Below are 23,268 nucleotides of genomic sequence, written 5' to 3'. Positions count from 1 at the left end.
CGTAATCCAGCATCCTAGCCTCAGCCCTAAACTGACAGAAATGTAATATACTTCAATGTGGGCTCAGTGTTTAAAAGCCTGGAAAAATTTGCACCCTCACACTTCAGAAATGTAGGAAAAGCTTAGGGCCACTCACCTGGAAGGCTGTCCTTAGGGAGACCAGCCTGACTCCTTTACCTAAAAATGTAGTCCAGGCACGAAACACTGGGTATCTAAAATTCAGAGCAATGATTTCCTTTTAAATAGTTTTCCAAACCATCCAATCTTAAAAGGAACCCAATTAAGCTAAAAACAGCTGAAAGTAGAACCACTCTGACTAAACAAATCCTTAAAATGTTTATCATCTATCCACATTTTGATGCAAATTACTGTTAAAAGTTTTCTTTAAATGCCAGGCTTTGTTTAGTTACAAAGAAAACTGACTTGGGAGGTGGGGGGTGGGGAGAGGAGAGAGAATAGTTGCCTTTTCTCCCAGCACTTTGAAGAATTTCAGAGAAATAAAAATAACTCAACTGTAAATAGTCATATATGCATCACCTAGACTCTACAACTGACACCTGCTGTTACTTAACTGTAAGACCTAGCAACCTACCTAGCCATCTGTGTCCATCCATCTTATTTTCCTGCATTTCAAGGCTTAACCGAAAACTCCTGAACACCTCAACATGTATACCAACTTGAGTTCAACAGTATGTGCTTACTGAGAAGAGAATCAAATGCTTCAGGATACGTGGTCCTGAATACAGCATGGAGCGTTACAGAAACAGAAAAGGTCTCTGGGATGCGGCTCCAGAATAAACGGCTGTGTGCATGAACGTTACCCTGCGAAGGCTGTGGCATCCTTTAGACCAGGACTTGGAGGCCTGCTGACAGACCAGTCTCCATGGGTCCTGGCATTTCTGCAGCTTGGTCAGTGCAGGCCCTGGGGGCTTTCACACAGTCTTTCCGGGGATGTACAACAGAGTCAACAGCCCTGGAAGACAGTACCTCCTCCCGAACAGTAGGCTTCTCTACTACCCAGCATGATAAAGCTCAGATCTTCCTCTGGAAAAAGGTCAGGCAGGCTTCTGTGCAGCATCATGAAAGAGTCAGGGCCCTACGCTCTAAGTCTCTCAGCTATGACACAAATCCACCACGTGGGCAGCACCCGCCTACACTGAAGCCCTGTGTGTCACCCCATGCAATGAAGGACAAAGGAAACCAACGCAGCTATGAAGATGCTGCCTGTAGTGCCCTGACGATCACACACCCTCGTCTCTGAACCCCGGAGTCCCATGCTTTCCACAGCACCCACAACACTGAAGCAGACTCAATGTCCTGAAGTGATCACAGCAGCTTTCACAATCTAGCCTTTACTGGACACTCACCAAGTATCAAGAACTCTGCATGAATTATGTCATCTAACCCTAATAACAAGCCATGAAGCTGATACTCTTATTACTTATTATTCTCATTTTACAGATGAGTCAACTGTGACTCAGACATGAGAACACTTGTCCAAGATCAGACAAGCACAGAACCGTGCAAGTGGGAAGTCAAAGCAGATCTGTCTCCAGGGCCTGAATTCTCATAAATTCTCTGTATATTTTATGTGAACTACCTGGCTATGTTTATTTCCTAATTCATAAGCCATTCTAGGCAGACTTCTGCAGCATTAAGGCATGAAACTGCAGTCAAATCAGTAATACAGGAAGAAGATTTTTCATGGTTACTGTATTTCTCTTGGTTCCACAGGAAAAACATTTCCAGAAATAAGTTTCGAACACCAAGAAAAGTTTTTCTCTTTTACACCAAAGAATGCCCTAAAACACAAAGCTACCTAACTTTATTTACCTTTACTCCATTTCCCCCAAAACACACTGAAATCTCAGACCTGAGAGAATGTGAGCTCTGTGAAGACTGGTCTCACGTGCAGCTTGCCCCCAGCTGCTAGGACAATCCCCAGCGCTGCAGGTACTGAATAAATGTCATCATACATGCATTAGTGTAAAAGCAAACAGAGGACCACTTCAGGAAACAAAATGAATCAATTCGAGATGGTTTATAGTTATTAAAATACTAAACATAGGGAGGGGGGATAGGGATGGGGAACACATGTAAATCCATGGCTGATTCATGTCAATGTATGGCAAAAATCACTACAATATTGTAAAGTAATTAGCCTCCAACTAATAAAAATAAATGAAAATAAATAAAATTGGTATGCAAAATAAAATAAAATACTAAACATATCTTTTTACAAGGTTTCATTATTACAAAAGTATGGACGCAGAGATTAATACAAAAGCCACACTTCACTATTTTATTTAAACACACCACCCTTATAGCAGAAAGCGAAAAAGAACTAAAGAGCCTTTTGATGAAAGTGAAAGAGGAGAGTGAAAAAGTTGGCTTAAAACTCAACATTCAGAAAACTAAGTTCATGGCATCCAGTCCCATCACTTCATGGCAAACAGATGGGGAAACAATGGAAACAGTGAGAGACATTATTTTCTTGGGCTCCAAAATCACTGCAGATGGTGACCACAGTTCTGAAATTAAAAAGACGCTTGCTCCTTGGAAGAAAAGCTATGACCAACTTAAACAGCCTATTAAAAAGCAGAGACACATCGCTTCTCAGCCTTTTGGCTAAGATCAAGTGTAAAAAGCAGAGACATTACTTTGCCAACAAAGGTCTGTCTAGGCAAAGCTATGGTTTTTCCAGCAGTCACGTATGGATGTGAGAGTTGGACTATAAAGAAAGCTGAGCACCAAAGAATTGATGCTTTTGAACTGTGGTGTTGAGGAAGACTCTTGAGAGTCCCCTGGACAGCAATGAAATCCAACCATTCAATCCTAAAGGAAATCAGTCCTGAATATTCATTGGAAGGACTGATGCTGAAGCTGAAACTCCAATACTTTGGCCACTCTGGCCACTCCAATACTTTGATGGGAAGAACCGACTCATTGGAAAAAACCCTGATGGGAAAGATTGAAGGCGGGAGCAGAAGGGGATGACAGAGGATGAGATGGTTGGATGGCATCACCCACTCAATGGGCATGAGTTTGAGTAAGCTCCAGGAGTTGGTGATGGACAGGGAAGCCTGGAGTGCTGCAGTCCCTGGGGTCACAAAGAGTCAGACACACGACTGAGCAACTGAACTGAACTATATAACAAAGTCTTTGATGTCTTAAACTGCTTCACTGCCCTTGTTTATCCATATTACATAATCAGCAAAGAACTTCAGAATGCATCATGAAAAATCTCCAAAATCCACTTAAGGTAGTAGTTTGTGGTCATTTCAAGGGGCTTGAAGTCAGGGTTACAAGTGACCAGCAGGCAGGAACCATGTCCTTTCTTTACCTGGCAGCGCTTTCAGTTAACTTAGCAGTGTTCTGAGCACACAGTCAAGTACTCACCCATCACCTGCCAGTGAAGAAGCATGGGCACCATGAAGTCAAAGCATAGATCCTTGACTCCCCTGTGGGAGGCCAGGGGGCGGGGGGGGGGGGGGGGGGGGGGGGCGGTGACCTTGTTGAGCAAATCATGTCTCTTCTCCAGCACAGCCTAACCCCCACTCTAGCTCAGCAGACAAAACCAGCTCCAATTCCTAAACTCCTCTCAGTCCTAAAACTACATGACATTTAGAAACAACTTTACTGCATTAATTAGAAAACACCTACTACTCCAGGGAAGCAGGGCAGATAACCCAATCTCAGATGATCACAGCCTTAGTGACATTCAGCATAAAGCTACTAAACATTTTAGGAGTACTCTTTCTGACCTATGACACACAGACTGCTCACTCTGAGCCTAAACAATCTTTGTGACACGGTACTGAAAACGATTGGTAGAGAATACACAACTGCACTGTCTTCACAAAGAAATGAAACAATTTGATTTGCTGTTTTTATATAAATTTTATGTTCTTCCACTGTGCAACATTATAAAGAAAAATCAGATGTACATACACATAAAATTTAATGCTTGCAATCAAAATTACACATTAAATGTGGAGGCTGCTTAAGTAAACACCTTCATTAAAACAGAAATAAGTGCTTCATATTTGAAGAGTTTAGACTACTTTTTAAAACCTAGGTAGGCAGGATAGGAAAGAATAAGAGAGAAATGGATACTTTGGGGAGAACTTGAAATAAATGTTTTAGCACCACTTATAAATCTAAAGCTCTTGTTAGACTAGAAGCAAAATAGTTATGAAAAAATTATCACAATACTATAAATTTTACAGAGAAGGCAATGGCACCCCACTCCAGTACTCTTGCATGGAAAATCTCATGGACGGAGGAGCCTAGTACGCTGCAGTCCATGGGGTCGCCAAGAGTCGGACGTGACTGAGCGACTTCATTTTCACTTTTCACTTTCATGCACTGGAGAAGGAAATGGCAACCCACTCCAGTGTTCTTGCCTGGAGAATCCCAGGGACAGAGGAGCCTGGTGGGTTGCCGACTATGGGGTGGCACAGAGTCGGACACAATTGAAGTGACTTAGCAGCAGCAGCAGCAACAGGTGTTATTAGGTGGTAGGATTGAGAATTTGCTTTACTGTTCTATACTTTCTCAACTTTCAACATTAAGTACTGATTTTACAGTCAGAAGGGATTTTTAAACATGAATTCATATTAGCTTAATTTATTCATAAAAGCTTTTATTTTTAAAGTCCGGGTGGGGGTACTGAGAAGATATGAAAAAGCTATCTTTGGAAGATGTGGTTATTGAGATGTTTGGCAGTGGGAACCGTACTCAGAAAACAAAACCAAGGAATTCGTCTTCCCCTATAAGCTATAAAAGTAAAATTTGTTCATGGAGTAAACAAACAGAAAACACACTCTGTGATGCAAAGGTACTCTATACCTTCAAAGGTATACCAGTCGCTCCAATTTATGTCAGATTATCCAAGCACCAAAATAAAATATATGTGTATAAATATATATATATGAATGTGTATATATATGTATATGGAAATATATAACTACAAAATAAAAGGCTGTCAAAATGTAGCCCATAAGAAATCTGTCAAATTATACTGCAAACTAGTACTTTAAAGTCCTCTCATATTAAAAATTCTTTAACATATCTATTTTTAAAAATGGCAACTGAATTCAGTCATATCCTTTAAAAGTTGAAATACAAATAACTAAACATCTCATTAATTTAAACATGAATTTTGAAAACAGTACCAAATGTTGGCAGTAACTCTACCACACTGAACATCCCAAATGCCAGAGAAAAGCAGCAAAGCAAACTATAGCATATTAATAACACAGCATCAAAGATGGCAGTTATAAAAATTTAAGACGTTGGTGGAGATTATTTTTGTAAAGTGAAATATGTGTCACAGTCATCAAGTTGAACATATTCTCATAAGTTCTGTAGTCTAATTTTATTTAAGCAAGGAGTTTTACTAGGAAGAATACAATCACACTTAAGAGTTGATTCTAAAGATGCACTCAATCTTATGGCACAGGAAATGAAGTATAGCAAGCCTCACAAAAGGCTACTTCCAAGAGAAACTGCTAGGTGGATCCACAAGCTCTCTGCCACCTGCTCTCCCCTTCCTCTCAGCTAGCTTCTTCTGCTTGCACAGGGCCCACTCCAGGCACTGTCTCCAAGCCTCTGCGACCTCAAAAGTCTGAAGTTTAAAGAGGAGACATCAAAATATTGACTGTCAGCCATGCATACATACACGGTCCAGCCTGGGGGAGATGCCCACCACAAGACCAATGAGTCCAGTAGTCTGGACATGGAGGGCTCCTGTGAGCATCCACACTGCTCTTAAATACAATCTGTGGGCAGGGCTGATTCTCTGAGAAATAAACACCCTCAACAATCTCCCATGCTTCTCACCAGGCACCACCAACTGATGCTGACAGTAGGAGCTCAATTTGTCAGCTGTCACAGGATAGTTATAATTTATAAATTAGATTCACTTTCAGACAAACATGGTTTACTTCTTGTCTTCATATGCCTTAATTTTAACTGTTACTGGATGGTTACAGATTTGTTTTCTATTGACCTTACATAGTCACCTCATTGTAGGACAATTGAAACTTTTGATATAATCTCCCAAAGTATCAAGTCTAATAACAGAATAATTTTTTCTCTTACTCTGAAAAGCACTGAATGTTCATGCAGAAATCTTGAAAAACACAGAAAAGTAAAAACAAAAGCATCCTAAAGTAGACCTAAGGACTGCTAACGTCCTTTCCTTTCTGATCTTTTTTCTCACACATGTTACCATAAATGCACTCATATTTATGCAACTTCTCACTGTAGGGAAAAGGGTGTCATCACCAATCAACTTAACATCACTAGAAGGGGGATAAGCAGCCATTATTATCACCTGATGTGACACAATTCTATCTATGAAGTATCTGTACCAAAAAAAATACTGAAATCTGAATCTTGAAGCCCTTAAATCCAACTCCAAACTTACAGGAAATACATACCAGAAACATCACAAGTCTGGGACACTCCAGTGGACAACTACGGGGTCTTTTCAACAAGTGAACGGTGTGATAAAAAACAGGTGGAGGAGGCATTGCCAAAGATTAAGACAACCTGACACCCAGCAACCAAAAATCAGGACTATGACTGGGAAGATTTCAACAGACCAGATATCAGATTATTAAAGAATTACTTTTGGTTTTATTAAGTGACAATGGTGTCATGATTATGTAAAGGAAAAGCCTCTTTTATTAGAAATGTAAGCTCAAAAATTCAGGCTTGAAATGTTATACCCAGAATTTTTTTAAAATACTGCAGTAATCCTACTCTCCCCAAAACAGTAAAATACTAATAATCACTAAACTTAAAACTATATGACACTATTAAAGAGTACAGAGGTTCATTAAGTATAAAGTTTTTTATGAATGTTTTGAAAGTTTTCATAAGGAATTTTAGAGTAATCTGAGTCATATGTTAAGCATAATAAACCCAGTAAACAAGCATTTGCAAAAATAACCCTCCCTTTACATTTAATTTTTCTTAATCAATAATTTTTCTTTAGTGGTCACACAATATTACATTTTGTGGGCTGTGAAGTTTAATAAGCTGGCAAATATTATTTTCTTTTAAGCCAATTTTTTTATTAAGGAAAGCAAGATCCATGCTATATTAACTACTATATCCTCTGAAAGACAGGAGTTCACTGCAGGGTCAGTAAAGATAACAGAAGCAACAAGAAAAAGAGAGGTAGCGAGCGCCTCTGAAAGCAATGATAAAGGGGTCCTTGCTAACAGACTCACCTCACAGACCATCCCACATGGTTAAGGAACATTTTATTGAAAGGAAAAAGAACAGGTAACTATTACAATATAGAAAACAACAATAAGAATACCAATACAAACAATCACAAAATACCAAACTCAGAAGAACCTCAGCAAGGTCTCCCAATTCTTATGTTCTTCAATTTCATAAAAAAATTGTGTTTCCGTTTTGCACTCAACCATCCTATGCATTCACAAACCTTTGCAGCCAGACCACCACCGAGAAATCACCCACCCCTGCTTCTCACTTCACAAATGAAAAAGGTGAAGCATAATAGTCAGCTCTTAACAAAATACTCTTTTCTGGAACTACAAAGCTCTGAAAACACAACCTGCAAAGGCAGATGAAGCATCTACTGAAAGATGCAAGGCTAAAACCATGACAATTATAGGACAGAGAGATGGTCTGAGTCTCATTAACGCGATCAACACTGACTGGGCAATCACCCCAGGCCAGATCTTGTTATCACGGATATAAAAATAAATGGGCATATCCTCAAGCGCTTCACAAACAGCTCGTGAGAGAAAAGTATGTAAACATCAGTACTGTGCCATGTGGTGAGCGCTGTAATTGCCAGTGAGCAGCAACGAGGACAGGGTCATAAAAACGGCAGTGGCCCGGGCCTGGAGAGCCAGAGACGGCACCTGAGGTAGGGCTCCTGGGGGGGAGACAGCCCTCCCAACAGGAGGAGACGACATTTGGAAAAGAGCATGCAGAGGCCTGCAGCACTGACAGCGTCTGGAGAAACCACTGCATGCAAGCAAAGCTACAGCAGAGGAGAACTGAAGAGGGAGGCGTGGATCTGGGCTCCGCTAAGTGCGTAACAGGAAAATGCTGCAGGGTCTTCAACCAGGGAAGCAATGGAATCAGGTGTGCACTTTTCAAAGAGTAGTTCTTTCAGCATCCGTGAGGACGACAGGCTGGAGGAAGTGGGACACAAGAAAGGAGACCAGCCTGCTGACCTGACCGGTAGGGGAAAGAGAATCACCCAAAGCTAAGAAACAAGCCAAGTCCAGATCCCTCCCGAGTCAGGCACCTGGAACCCCAAATGCCCATGGGTTCCCTCCTCAAGTCCAGCTGGAGGGCCTAAATGCAGTTACCCTATCAGAGGAGGTCAGGACCTTCCTGCAGGTACTCTCCCACGACCCTGAATTCTGCCAGCATCTGCCAGCTCCCCTCTCCAGCTGTGCAGCCAGAGACCGCAGCGCTGTCCGGACACTCTCCCCCTGTGCAAACACCCAAGAGACCCTCCTCAAACTTCTCACCATCCCCACCACTGCCCCTCCAGCAGTCAGCACCTGCATGGACGGCAGCCACAGCCTGGGTAATCTCTAGCTCCCTCTACCACAAATGCACACTATGACCAGATTACAACACTCCTGTCAACACAAACGTGGTGTCAGCCCACTACCTCCACAGCTCGGCCTTCTCCCCACTGAAGATCAACAGTAACTCAGGATAAAAACAGAACTACTAAGCCAACACCCATGCATCCTGGCTGACCCAGTGACTGGGGTACTGACCCCGCAGCCTCGTAAACACAGGAGAGGTTATTTAACACGTTGAACACCACACCCTCCTGCCTCAGGACCCTTGCACCTGCAGCTCCAGCATTGCACTCCTTTCCTCTTCACCCAGGTAACTTCCACTCACTCTTGGAATCTTAGTCAACCTGTGGCAGCCTTCCCCGATCACATCAAAGACCCCTATTCCACGTTCTCACAGCACCGCAGACTCTTCAAAGCTAATTTGTCTTCTGAAGATCTGATTAGCTTCTACCTCTCCCATGACAATCACCTGATAAAAATAAAGATTCTTTTACTCGAAACTGTAGTTCCAACACTTATTCAACGTGCATCACATATTAGAAACTCATATCTTTTTTATACAGCTGAATGAATTAAAACAAATGAACTGATAAGCTGAGCTGCATTTAACAAGAGAGATTCAAAAGGTATCTCTGGGCTGCAAAAATACAGATTTTAATTATTAGATGTGCACAGCATTTCTGGAATGAGTAATCAAGATGCCACAAAAAAGAAATTAATAACATAGGAAAAGGAGTAGGCGTGCACTTAAAAGCACAGTTCAGGATATGCAGAGTTTGAGACGTCTGTGCGTGCGTGGTGAGTCGAGTCCTACTCATTGTGACCCCATAGACTGCAGCCCGCCAAGCCGCTCCGTCCAGGGGATTCTCCAGGCAAGAACACTGGAGTGGGTTGCCATTTTCTTTTCCAGGGGGCCTGCGACCCAGGGGTCAAACCCAGATCTCCCTCAGTGCAGGCGGATTCTTTACCACTGAGACACCACCAGTGCTGTGCTTAGTCACTCCGCCGTGTCTGATTCTTTGTGACCCCATGGACTGTGGCCCGCCAGGTTCCTCAGTCCGTGGGGATTCTCCAGGCAAGAATACTGGAGTGCGTAGCCTATCCCTTCTCCAGGGGACCTTTCCAAACCAGGAATTGAACCAGAGACGCCCGCACTGCAGGCAGTTTCTCTACCAGGTGAGCTACCAGGGAGCCACCCGAGCAACAGTCAAACCCAGGATCGTCAAGAAGTAACAGTACGTGGTCAAGCAGCCACCTGCCAACGCAGGAGACAGAAAAGAGGCACACGCTCAACCTCTGGGTTGGGAAGATCTCCTGGAGGGGAACATCGCAACCCACTCCAGTATTCTTGCCTGGAGAATTCCATGGACAGAGGAGTGTGGTGGGCTACAGTCCATAAGGTTGCAAAGAGTTGGACAGGACTGAAGCAACTTAGCATGCATGCACCCAATCAGTATGTCCTCCAAAGCGGATCCCCACCTTCACTGGCGACATGAGGAACTTCCCAACCTGGGATCAAACCCGTGCCCCCTGCAGTCAAAGCACAGTCTTAGCCACTGTACCACTGAGGAATCCCCCAAAGCTGATTTTAACTCTGAACTCAACACAGATTTGGGTGTAGAGCAATGTGTGCAGAGAGCATGGAGGAGACAGAGAAGCCCTCAAAACAAGGAAGACTGAACAGGCGAAGTTCAGAATGAGATAAAATTGAAACCAAATCAGAATCTCAAAAACATGAACATTTAAGAAAAAAGAGGTCACAAATGAGACAGCAAAGACGAAGGCTGAAGGACAACTGTGTCACAGGAGTCAGAAGAATCAGTTATTAAAAAGCGAGCTGTCAACACTGGCAAGTGCCAAAGAGAGGGTCAGGGAGAGAGAAAGCATCGTGGTCACCACAGTGTTGATCAGAAGAGACTCGAACTCCAACTGCTTTTCCAAGAAGCCTGACGGCAAAGGAAACAAAGCCCAGGAGACGTAAGAGCCACGGGGAACTGGGAGTCAAGGAAGTACAATATTTTGCTGGCTTGTTTGTTTTTAAAAGGCAAGACTTAGGTGTATGTGTTCTTATGTTTAAAGGAAGAAGCCAGTGGTTGAAAACGTGACAGAGAAAATACCTGATGGAACAGGGTCTGAGTCATGAGCGATCTCTACCTTAACCAGCAAAACCAACAAGCTTGGACACGAGAAGGTTTCTGCCTTCTCAGGGAAGTGTGGACGTGAGCCGACAAACAGGTGTTACAAGAGGGGACAGCACATCCCAGAGGGCATGTATGCCACACTAAGAGTTACACTCTCACCCAGAGGGCAGTCGAGAGCTCCCTGAAAACTGTTAAGGAAGATATGACATCCATGTCCAGGGTGTGGGGAATCACGCCAGGGGTCTGATGTAGCCACTGTGAAACACGAGTGAGCTGAAACACCTACAACTGTGCCACATGCCCACCAGGAGGCGGCGTATTCTCCATCCTCCCTCGGATCTCTTCTTCCTGATGTGCTGCTACCCAAAGATGCTTTGTCTGAACATCACTGGTCCCTGGTCGCTCAGAGCACTTAGTTTTCTTTACTGATGCCATTACTATGGGCAACCTTCAACACAAGGATTTTGCTCTATTTTCCTTTCTCTGATCATAACCAGAAAGAATATATTCACAACTTATTTCAGCATTTTCTAAACTTTCTTCTCCAAACTTTCCTCCAAAATGAATAGGTTGGAAAAATAAAATCTTGTATAACACAAAGGAAGAATTTTTACAGGAGTAAATAAACACTTTAAAGACCGCCCCCCCCAAAAAAAGTCTCACATGTAATACCAAATTTCACATCTGAATTCTAGGTCAAATTACTGCCAAAGCTAAAAAAACAGAATTTTAAAATATGTACATCTTTCTCTTTACTAATGCAACAAAAAAACTACTTCAGAGTTCATGACATTATAAAAGTACTTTCATATAAGTAATTGTATAAAACAAATAAACTAGAATAAAACATTAAAGTATGTAGGAAATGTATTAAACTGTTATTTGCTTCTCCAAAATTGTACAAAGTGCCAATAATCCATAGCAAGATGACTTTATTATGCATGTAACAGAAAAACACACCATACAATCTCAGAATAATTAAATGACTCATTCTTGGAGAAACTATCTTAATCAAACGTAAAGTTAAAATAATTCAAATAAATCTACCAGAAGATGACATTTTGCAAAAATATCCTTTAACAGACTTCTACTTCAACTAAAAACTACAGATGATTTAAAGTAGAGCTGAAAGATTTTTTTCACACCATCATCGAAATTAACATGAAGAGAACTGCTGATTCCAAATGAGTCTCCTCAATGCTGAACTGGTCTTTGGAATACAGATAGGTTTCCATCAACCTATTTACCTCTGACTAAAAGAATAACTTTTAAGAAGGAAGGAATCAAATGACACCAAATGTAGCCTCCCAATTCATCCTATCCTCTGCTTTCCCAATGCTTCCCATCCCCTACTCTTAAACAGAAGCACACAGCACACCCTGGGTATCTAAGCACAAGCCAACCTTCTCTCACATCAGGAAAGGTGCAAACCATTCCCATGACCTGCCCTCCCGCTTCCCCATTTGAAAGCAAGCCAATAGTGCTGTTGGAGAAGACTCTTCAGAGTCCCTTGGACTTCTAGCAGATCAAACCGGTCAATCCTAAAGAAAATCAACCCTGAATATCCACTGGAAGGATTGATGTTGATGCTAAAGCTCCAATACTTTGGCCACCTGATGCGAAGAGCCAACTCATTGGAAAAGATCCTGATGCTGGGAAAAACTGAAGGCAAAAAGAAGGGAATGGCAGAAGATGAGATGGTTAAATAGCATCACCCAACAATGGACATGAATCTGAGCAAATTCCGGGAGACGGTGCCGGACAGTGGAGCCTGCTGTGCTACAGTAGAGTCCATGGGGTCAGAGGGTCGCACAGCACTTTGCGACTGAACAACTCCTACTGAACCAGTGGGGACGAAGGCAGCAGAGCCTTCTTTCCTCATACTTGTTTTGCCTCTGTTACAGCATCTGCGTTCCTCTTCCGTCTGGGAGTTCAAGCACTAAGAAAAAACACGTTTTACTCCTTAAACTACAAACTAACTGTGGGTCTTTTCTCCACCTTGCTCAGGACTGAATCCCCAAATACAAGCTGATGTTTGTTGAATAAATTGTTGAATACTCTTCATCAAATATAGAGATGGTACAAAGCTTTCAATAGTGTTTGCTAAGTAAATGGACCAGTTGAATATGTATCCCTATAAGCTTTTCCATGAAATCCTTTTTTTTTTAAAAGTCAACTAATGTCCAAACTTCAATAGACTTTGTTAATTACTTTCACCCATAACACAAGAATCTGTTCTGTAATCATAGCTAGTAATTCTTCAATATCTAAAATAAACATCTGGCAAGTCTTGGGGTCGGGGTTTCGGTTGTTGCTTTAACTTGCCTCTTTGCTATTATTAGCCTCTTACTACTGAGACGGTAAAGACTCCAAGGAAGATTTCGCCGGTAAAAAATTCACCTGCAATTCAGGAGACTTAAAGAGACTCAGATTCGACCCCTAGGTGGGGAAGATCCCCTGGAGAAGAAAATGACAACCCACGCCAGTATTCCTGCCTAGAGAATCCCACGGACAGACGAGCCTGGCGGGCTACAGTCCATGGAGTCAGCAAAGACACGGAGACGACTGAGCCAGTAAGCATGTCATTGAAACACACCGACTTCTCTAAGAAGAAACTGTCCAACTCTGTGAATACTTCTTGACCTAAAACTAGTTTTAACGGCGTCCAAATCCCTCATGGCAACACACACAGATTAACAAGGAGAAAACTTCCTCTGTAAAATCAGCCTCCCCCAAAATAAGAGCAAAACACTTAAATTCTCAGAAAAACTACCTACCATAAAGGTTTACATTAAATTCTTCCGTTCTCAGACAACAGCTACAGAGTTACGTATTACCTGAATTTTGGTATTCATTATTCCCCTAGGTGTTTTATTTCCCCCTTTCAGCGAAAACTATGTAAACTCAAGTTACGCCCATAAACTTGCTACAGTAAAATACACTTAAGAAGCCTCTCTGAATATTTCGTGGAGTCGTCTTAAAACCGAATCCTCACCTAACACGCGGCTCACTGACATTTCCATTCAAAGAAATTCGCAAATGCACTGAAGAGCTTGCAAAATACAGGCTTTATACAACACTCCTCTCATAGCGACAGAATACAACCTCTTAAAGCTCCTAAAACTATTTAAAACGTGTCCTACGGAAACCAAGGTGTTTTCTTTCGCACTCCATTTCTTTCTGTTTGATTCTCTAAAGCACTGGAGCGGCCTCAGTCCCAAGCCCGTGTGTTCGTGGGGCCCCGGGAATGAAGGACGAGTCACGGGCTCCGCAAGCTCAAGCGCCCGCAGCATCCCCACTAAGAACCGCCCGAGTAGCTCCCGCGGCCCCCGGTCCCCGCGCAGGTGACGCCCCGCGCAGGTGTCGCCCGGCGCGGAGGACGTCCAGCCGCCTCCGGCCCGCTGACGCAAAGCCCGGCCCGCGCCGAGCCGACAACCGTCCTGCCTGCCCCGCGTCCCCAGACCGCCGCCCACTCCCGGACCCCGCCCCGGCCCGCGGGCCAAGGACGAGGCCGCCGCCGCAGCGAGGCGCCCGCGGGCCGCAAGATGGCGGCAGGAGGGGCGCGCGCGCCCGCGCGGGCGGGGCCGGACCGGGCCGGGCGCGGGTGGCGGGGGAGGGGGCCCACCGGGCACGGCCGCCACCCCCCGCCCGCCGCTCCCGCAGGCCACCCCTGCCCACCTTTGAATTTGAGGTCTGTGGGCGGATCGAGGACCAGGATCTGCTCGTGCTTCGCCATGGTCCCGGAGGCGGACGCCATCGGAGACAGCGCAGAGCGGGGGCGCGCCCGCGGCGGGTCGCTGGCTGCGGGCGGGGGGCGGCGGCGACGGCGGCGGCGGCGGCGCGGGTCGGCCCGGCTAGACGCGGGGCCAGCGCTCGGCTCCCGAACCCGACACCCGCCGCTCTGTTGGCGACTCGCTGGACCGCTCGCCGGTCCGCAGCTCCGGGTCTCACAACTGACTCAACCCCACACCAGCCGCCGCGGCCACGCGCACTGCGATCCTCGGCGCCCCACGTGACGCCTCTGCGTGCCTACGTGCGCGCCCCGGCGGCCGCGAGGCCTCGCGCCCGGCCCGCCCTCCACGCCTCCAGGCGCGACCGGCTGCTGCGCCTGCGCGCCCCTGGCCCGCCGCGCTCTGAGCCTTGCCCAGCTGTCAAGGGAGCGGGCGTGGACGGGGCGGAGCTTAGCTCCCTGGCACTGACGCGGCGCGCGCCGCAGAGCGCATCCTCGGTCACGTTTAGCTGCAGTTACGAGACTGGAGTGGAAAACCCGCTATGGCAGCCCATCGCCATCTCCCAAGCGGGAATGCCAAATAGCAGAAGTAGGAGTGAACAGATACGTGGACTACAACTCCCAGCATGCCCCGCGCGGGGCGGGGTCTCCAGCCGGACCGGTCCTCCTGCGGCGCTGCGTGGTGCTTGCTGGGAGTTGTAGTAGCGGCTGAGCGCGGGCGGGAAGGAGAAGGGTCGGTTGGAGGCTGGGGTGAGGTTTGCCAACACTCATTTTGGTTCCCAAAGGATGTCTCATATGCCCTGGAAAAAAAAAAAAAAAAAAACTTTTGGAGACTGCCCCGAGGTTCCCCGGTTAGAAGTATAGAAGCTTCCCAGAGGAAAACATGCCAGGATCTGTCAGTGTGCTCCCTCCCTAATTCTATCCATCCCTCCGTCGGTACAGCTGTGGTTCTCCAGTCCAGGCTCTCTGGCTTCCCGAATTCTCTTCTGGGATGCAAAAGCCCTTGAGGAAACACACCTCCTTTAACGAGCAGACGCGTCGTTGGGGACCTGATGAGGAACGCGTTATCAAACTGGAAATAAAAGTCAGAATCTACAGCGTTTGTTGCTGTCTCTTCCTCAGTTTTGATTGATAACGATGAGCCCAAACCAAAACAGTTGTCACGTTCACATGTTGGCAGCGAATTCCATCTGCAGCATTTAAGGTAGCCTGTAGTAAACTGAGCCGAAGGAGAAAAAATGCCAACAGCAGAGTTACTGACCAGTCTTTAACGGATCGCCAGGGTAGTCGGGGACAGGAACATGAACCAAACGAGTGTGCTGTAAATCAACCGTCATGGTGCTGCTCGAATTCAAATCCCTGGGAAGCACCGCGAAACAACGCTCAAATTGATGCTGCCGCGATGGAGGAGGAGCCCAGTTGATCTAGAAAACAAACCAGACAAATGGGACAGTGGCCTAGCCGTGGACCCAGAGTCCACGTCCTCACTGCAGTCCAGGCATCGGAGCCCACTTGGGAACAGTTCTCTGGAGTAACTAACCTAGCATGCGCACTAGGCTGTAGGCTGTGCCCAAGGAAAGCAGTGTACCTTCAGCAGAATGCCAGAGCTTAATTTGTTTGAAATGCGTGCGTCCTCAGTCCTGTCGACTCCCTGCGACCCCACGGACTGTAGCCCACCAAGCCGCTCTACCCAGGGGATTCTCCAGGCAAGAATACTGGAGTGGGTTCCCATTTTCTTCTCCAGGGGGGTCTTCTGGACCCAGGGATGAAAACTATGTCACCTGCCTTGACAGGCAGATTTTTTACCACAGAGCCAGTTGTTTGAAAAGCATCTTCTAAATCTACCTATCCTTTGATTTTCTTCTATTCACAAAATTATTTTGAAATTTCAATTCTCTTTAAAGGAAAATACAGAAAATCTGTTCAAGAGGCTTTAAGATTTAAAAACAAAATAGTTGAGGTTGACAATCTCCCCATGGTATGTGGTCCCATATATGTTTAGTCGTGAACTGATGACCCTTAAGCTCTCACGAAGTCAAGTTCCTTTTCAGCTTGCTGCAGAACTCAAATCCATGGGTAAGTCAGCCTGGCCGACTGGCCCCTCCATGACTAGGTAAACACTTGTCTCCCAGCAAGCTGACTGGGAACCCCAGGTAGCAGACCCAGCAGGCTGAGGGCTTTGCCAGTTTCCCTGCTGTGGGGCAGGTTGGCAAATTCACTGGGAGTTCAGGAGGAAGCCGGAAATGGCTGTATTCCAGTTTCCACATCTGTGTCATTCAGAAACCTCTGCCTATTTGTCATCGCCTCTGCAATCAACTGATTTTCTCTTTGCAGTATAGCTTCAAAAATGGAATAGAGTCTAAACCCATAAGAATCTACATATCTGGTAGTCTAAGAATACATGGAACTTCTTTGGAAGAATTCTTCTATTACTATTTTAGAGCACCGCACTGTGAATGACTTAGAGTCCCCCTGAATCACCTACCCCTCATTCAACAGTGCACTGTTTAAGTGCTTTGTTTTTGTTTTTTAGTTTTTTTTGCCACACAGTATGTGGGATCTTAGTTCCCTGACCAGAGATTGAACCACACCGCCTGCACTGGAAGCACACAGTCTTAACCACTGGACCACCAGAGAAGTCTTGTTTGTGCTTTGGTGTATTTTAATACCTTCCTTCTTACACTTCGAAGAACTTTACAAATATCACACGCTACTCAGAACAACCTCATAACAGTTTGCAAGTGTTACTTTTGTTGTTAAATATGGAAATGAAAACATAGGTGAGAGCATCTCATGTCAGTTAATAGCCCTAAACTAGAGGGGAGGAATTGCCCAGTTTTCTCTTCGGTGCATTTTCCCTCTTCCAAAAGCCACAATAAAATGACATTCGAAAGTGATTAAGGCAACAATTGTTTTAAGTGTAATCGACTTCTATTGTTTCTATATTGACACACAGCTTCCCAAAGATCCCTTAAGGTAATAACCAAAAATATACTCAAACATATTCTTTAACTCCCAAGTCCTCAGGTGTCCAAGAGGTACAAAGTCCTCAAATATTACTTCAGCCCACTTGAATCATGAGTAATACTCACCTTTGTACAAATTATCTCTTAGGAGTTTGGCAAGAATTTAAAAAAAAACACCACCACCAATTTCCAGTACAAATGATAACAAAGTACAATTGTCTTCTCCATCTTTAAATATGTTAACCTTTACTATAGAGATGCTCTATAATTATGAATTTATGGACAATTCTCTGCATAATTTATTTCAGTAAACAGTTAAATGAGCATATCTTCAACAGATACTGAGGTAGTAAAGTGTACAGAGTACAGGCTGGGTTCAAGTACCACTGTCTGCTGTGTGGTCGTAGCAACTGACTTCACCTCTCTGTGCCTGTTCTACATTTGTAAGTTGGAAAGAATAACAAAAGCTCTATCCGAGGTTTGTCGTGAGAATCATGAGTTAATACTTTATCAGTGTTAAATTATTGCCTTGCCCAGCACGTGGTGGGTATTCAGGAGTGAGCCAGTAAACATGGCCTCTGCCCTTCCATCTGAAGAGGAGAGACAAGAGTGAAATAGCTCTTTTGCAGCTAGAATTCTGGTCTTGGCATCAGTTCGACCAGTCAGTTAGGCTCCTGGGATATCTGAAAGTGAGATGGAGGCGAACTCTCCGCTCCTATCTGTTTTCTGGGGAGGCAGTGGGGAGACTTAACGCTCTCTGCAGCAGCGCTCCAGTGCCCAGACTCTGGCTTTCTGGTCTCCAGAGGCAGTAAGTAGTGCAGGGTCAGCAGAGGCAGCGGCTCCTGCTTGACTGCAAAGTCCAGCTCCCGGGGTCAGAGGTCGGACCTGCAGCCTCGTAGGCAGCAGCTGCCCTTGAGAGCCTGCCCCTCCCCCACGTTGTGTAAGCACCTAATTGCGCTGCTTCCTGCCTGTGATAATAGCAGAGGCTGCGGAGAGGGAGGTGTCGGGGAAGCCAGGAGTGGACCAAGAAAGGTGAGAAGTGTAGAAATCTGCTGAGCGGTCTTATAAGGCAAAGACCGGGAACCATCCACCTAAGGGTGTAAAAGGGGGCGCTGGGGTAAAACGGGAGTGGAACACAGTCACTGCGCACGAGGGACTCTTGCTAAAACACTCAGATGTGATGGAGAGTGAGAACCACCTCAAACAAGCAGGAGGTCAGGAAGCACCCTGGGGAAGCAATGATGAAAGTGTGGGTGTGCTGGGGGTACTCCTTGTAGCCTATTTTTCAGACTTCTGTGAGAAATAGAGTTTCCAAGAGAAGAAAGGAGGAAGCTTCACCAGATAAAATCAATGCTGGAAGAAGAGTTAGAAAAAAAGAATGTATCCCGGGATACATTTCAGTCACTCAGCCGTGTCCAACTCTTTGGGACCTCATGGACTATAGTCCGCCAGGCTCTTCTGTCCATGGGATTCTCCAGCAAGAACACTGGAGTGGGTTGCCATTTCTTCCTCCAGGGATCCTGACCCAGGGATCAAACCTGCATCTCCTGCCTTGGCAGGCAGATTATTTACCGCTGTGCCACCTGGGAAGCCCCTTGTATGACTATGGAAAGCAGTTAAAACTATAAGGAATAATCTTTGTTTATGAGAAACAGTTTGAAGACTGTTTTCTCAATCTTCTGTTCTGTAAAAGCAATATGTGATTATTGTAACAAGTGACACAATCCAAGAAGCACATGAATAAGAAGCTTCCTCTTGAATCAATTGTCACTCGACTTCAGGTGACCCATGTAACTGTCTGGGTTGTGTGGCACTCCCCAAATTTATCCAGACTTAGAAAAATATGGCTAGTTTGTTTGGGGATTTTTAAATAAGAATTCTTATAAAATATATAAAAACATATCCAGTTGCTTTATTCACCTGACAGTTTAGTATGGATATCTAATCAGGTCAACTGGCAAAGATCTAACTCAGTCTTTTAATAGCTGAATCCACAGAATAGATGACCCTACTGTGGTACCACTTGTTCTTATTGATGAACATGTAAATTGACCTAGGCTTTTATCCCAACAAACAGCACAGCAATAAACATGTGTCCTTACCACAAGATGCTTTTATTTTCACAGGGAGAAGCCCAGGGGTGGGAACCTCTGGATCAAGCCTATTTCCTATTTTGATACATATGGCACACATTTCATCCAAAGGGTTGTAGCAGTTCACATTTCCAATCAGAGACTTAGGAGAGTGTCCATCTACCCCCCTACCCACCACGCCCCCAGCCTCACCAAATGCTAGATCCCTCTCCACACCAGGGACTAAAGAAGAGGCATATATGTCTCCTTGGATTGTTTGGGTAAGTAGTTTTGGCCTCCAAAATTGTATACTTTCCTCAATCCATCCTTTCCCATTGAATCTGTCTTCTCCTCCTGTTCATTCCATTTTCTTTCTCTAGATTACAAAGACCAGAGGCCCTGTAAGCCCAGATTCTCTGCAGTTAATAATGTGTTTTCTCATACAAATACATTTATTCTTTTTAAAAATAATTTTTGGCTGCTCCACGCAGCATGTGGAATCTTAGTTATCTGACCAGCAGTCAATCCCATGCCACCTGTACTGGAAGCACAGAGTCTTAACCACTGAACCACCAGGGAAGTCCCCAGGTACATTTATTCATAAAGGAAAGCAAGCAAGAAGAAATCCAAAGATGCCTATGAACAATAAATCCACATTTGATATTGTCTGACTCCTTGTGATCTCTGAACACAGGCTTCTTTGCAGACCCTTCCAAAACCTGGACCCAGGGCAGACAGCACATATTTGCTTATCAGCATACTGGAATCCTTTTCATACTGTTCTTGGGGTGCTCAGGGAGGAGAAGGGGACAACAGAGGATGAGATGGTTGGATGGCATTACCAACTCGACAGACATGAGTTTGACCAAGCTCCGGGAGATGGTGATGGACAGGGAAGCCTGGCGTGCTACAGTCCATGGGGTTGCAAAGAGTCAGACATGACTGAGCAGCTGAACTGAACTGAACTGATACTGAAATCCAGGCTCCATCACTTTTTGCCCTGTTTGTGCAATTACATTCATGACCTTATCTATAATATGGCAACATTCCAACTTCTGTTTACTTTCGCCGATGAGTACAAAGTGCTCGGTGTGATACTTGGCAAACACTGAGCTTTTAATAAATGATTGTTATAAGATAGATCCCACAGTTTGATAGCTCCTTTGAAATATCAGCCATACACGTATCTAAGTTGTTAGACATTTAAATCCACAACTAGATGTCATCTTCTTAATGCGATACTTCATAAATAGATAATTTTGTAGGATTTTCTGAAAATAAAACCTTGGTTTTGTTGTTTTTTTTTTTTTTATTCATTGATTTCAGTTGTTGCTTGAGGTCTTGTTTGGGACAAACTGCCACAGAACTGCACACTGGAAAAATGGTTAAAATGGTAAATTTTGTGTCAGAGATATTTTATCACAATAAAATAAAAGAACGAAAGCGTTTCTTTTGTTCAGTGCACACAGTTAATCAGGTCCTTCTGTAACAGAGCCCTGGCCATCTCCTTCCTTCTCAATGGCTTTTTTTTACATCACTTTTCCTGGCCTTTTAAAAGCAATACTGGGGATCTGAGCTTAGGCTTACTCCAGTCTGGGTTCAATTCTTGGCCTTTTACTTTCTAAGGGGATAATACAACTATTTACTGTTGTAAAAATTAAAGGAGAGGAGCCTTGAATTTGAATACAATGTCTGGCACTCGTAAGATAGTAAATGTCACCATTGCTGTTATTTACTTTATAATTGCGCATTCTCAGGCAGGGGTAAACATTCAGTTTCGGCTCCTTTTTAGAGGTTATATAGTTGCATTATCTCCTTAGAATCATAAATGTATCTGAAAAAAATAATTTAAAAAATGAAGCTGTCACCACTAGAGACTCAACAGCACACTCTGACAAATAGTTACTTCCAAAGAAATTCTGTCCAATTCTCCTGTTGATCCCTATGTGTCACCCAAGTCTGGATATATCTTGTCAGCACATTAAGTAAGTTTCTAACCATGACATTAAAAAACAGGAATAAGAATGCATTTGCGGGACACTTTTCAGTACGGAGATAAGGGCCTGTACTCATGTGGGTTGAGCCTGTGACCCAAGTGAAGCCTGGGTGACCCCACGGTTAAGTAGAAACCCAGCCTTGTGGGGCCTGAGCAGTTACAATCAGGAACCTAAACGTGGATGGGATGAGTTCACACACTACCACCAGAACACCTGTGAGGTGGGCAGGAACCCTGGAGTCAACCATCTTTTGAGTGGATCTGGAGGTGTGGCCAGACCCTCCTGACCCCCATGAACTCATATGGCAGGTTTGTATGATGAAAGAAGTATATCAAACTGATAGAGGAGGCATTAACACTGTAATATCCTCAGCACTTTACTTGGTACAGTGGCTTTAGCCCTTGTCTACTTGTTATATGTTTAATAGAAATCAAAGCCAAGTATGTAGATTTAATTTTATTCCAATGCAATCACATGGCTGTATCACAGAAACTCACCAAGCTGCTTCTTCAGATGGAGGACCTTCCTTGGAACTAAAGGGCTTTTGCTGCTGCTGCTGCTAAGTCGCCTCAGTCGTGTCCGACTCTGTGCGACCCCATAGACGGCAGCCCGCCAGGCTCCGCCGTCCCTGGGATTCTCCAGGCAAGAACACTGGAGTGGGAAGGGCTTTTAGACAGATGCAAACTATTACATATAGAATGAATAAATAAGGTCCTACTGAATAGCACAGGGAACTATATTCAATGGGCTTAATGATCAGTCCTGTCTTACTCTTTGCAACCCCATGGACTACAGTTCACCAGTCTCTGTCCATGGGATTCTCCAGGTAAGAATACTGGAGTGGATTGTCATTTGCTTCTCTAGGGGACCTTCCTGACCCAGGGATCGAACCCATGTCTCCTGCATTGGCAGGTGGATTCTTTAATAACTGTGCTACTTGGGAAGTACAGAGAACTATATTCAATAGTCTATGATAAACTACAGTGGAAAGGATATTTTTTTTAAAAAATATATTGTATATACATATAACTGAATCACTTTGTTGTACAGCACAATTTAAAACAACATTATAAATCAGCTATACTTCAATTTTTTAAAAAAAGACTGAGAAATTTAATTTATCCTAGCCTCAGTGATTTTAAGGTTTTACTTCCTTCCAGAGGTGATTTAAAAAAAAAAAAAAAAAAAGCCTGGAACCCTTGAAAACACACACACATGCCTATCTTTTTCACACGCTATTTACCGCCTCCCAGCTCTCTTTAAATGACTGAGCCCAGGGCTGGAGCCTGCTGGCAAAGACAAGTGACACACACATCCGGGCTCCACGGCAGCATCGATTCCTCCTCTGGCCAGTTTCACCTTCCAGGGTGGCCTGGGTTACCCGCATTGCGCCCTGACCGGAGTCAGCAGCAGGCTGAGCTGCCAGACTGCTTCTTGCCCTTTGTCCTTGCCCAGGAGGGTGAGCTGTCAAGCTCAGAGAAATAAAACAAGCATGTGGCAACCAAGATATAATTATTCCTATTTTTAATCTGGCCAAAGATCAATAGAAACATGAATTTTGAAGAATTGTCAGGCTAAAGAGTGGGAATGAAATCACAATTCAGATGCTAGCAGTGGATTTTAAGGTGAATGACTTGTCCTTTAAGAATCTGTAGTTCCATGTAAAGTCCAGCCCGGAGAATGTGGGGTTTATCACTGATCCAGCTTATAGTGTGGTTCAGTTTCAGAAGAAATATATTAAGCAAATTAGAGTGTGCCTACCTAGATG

General features: G+C 44.4%; 1 protein-coding gene across 1 annotated transcript in view; it reads right to left on the bottom strand.

Annotated features, from left to right (window-relative positions):
• VAPA (VAMP associated protein A) overlaps nucleotides 1–14,572 on the bottom strand; it is a 35,817-nt gene extending 21,245 nt beyond the window's left edge. The window contains exon 1 of the mRNA XM_061131027.1: nucleotides 14,414–14,572. Within this exon, the coding sequence (XP_060987010.1) occupies nucleotides 14,414–14,492 (79 nt within the window). The 5' untranslated portion in view covers nucleotides 14,493–14,572. The remainder of the gene's footprint in view (nucleotides 1–14,413) is intronic.
• Nucleotides 14,573–23,268: the final 8,696 nt, after the last annotated feature.

This window comes from Dama dama, chromosome 27 (assembly GCF_033118175.1).
Source record: "Dama dama isolate Ldn47 chromosome 27, ASM3311817v1, whole genome shotgun sequence".
Taxonomy (NCBI): Eukaryota; Metazoa; Chordata; class Mammalia; order Artiodactyla; family Cervidae; genus Dama; species Dama dama.
This window is presented reverse-complemented; position numbering and strand designations above follow the sequence as displayed.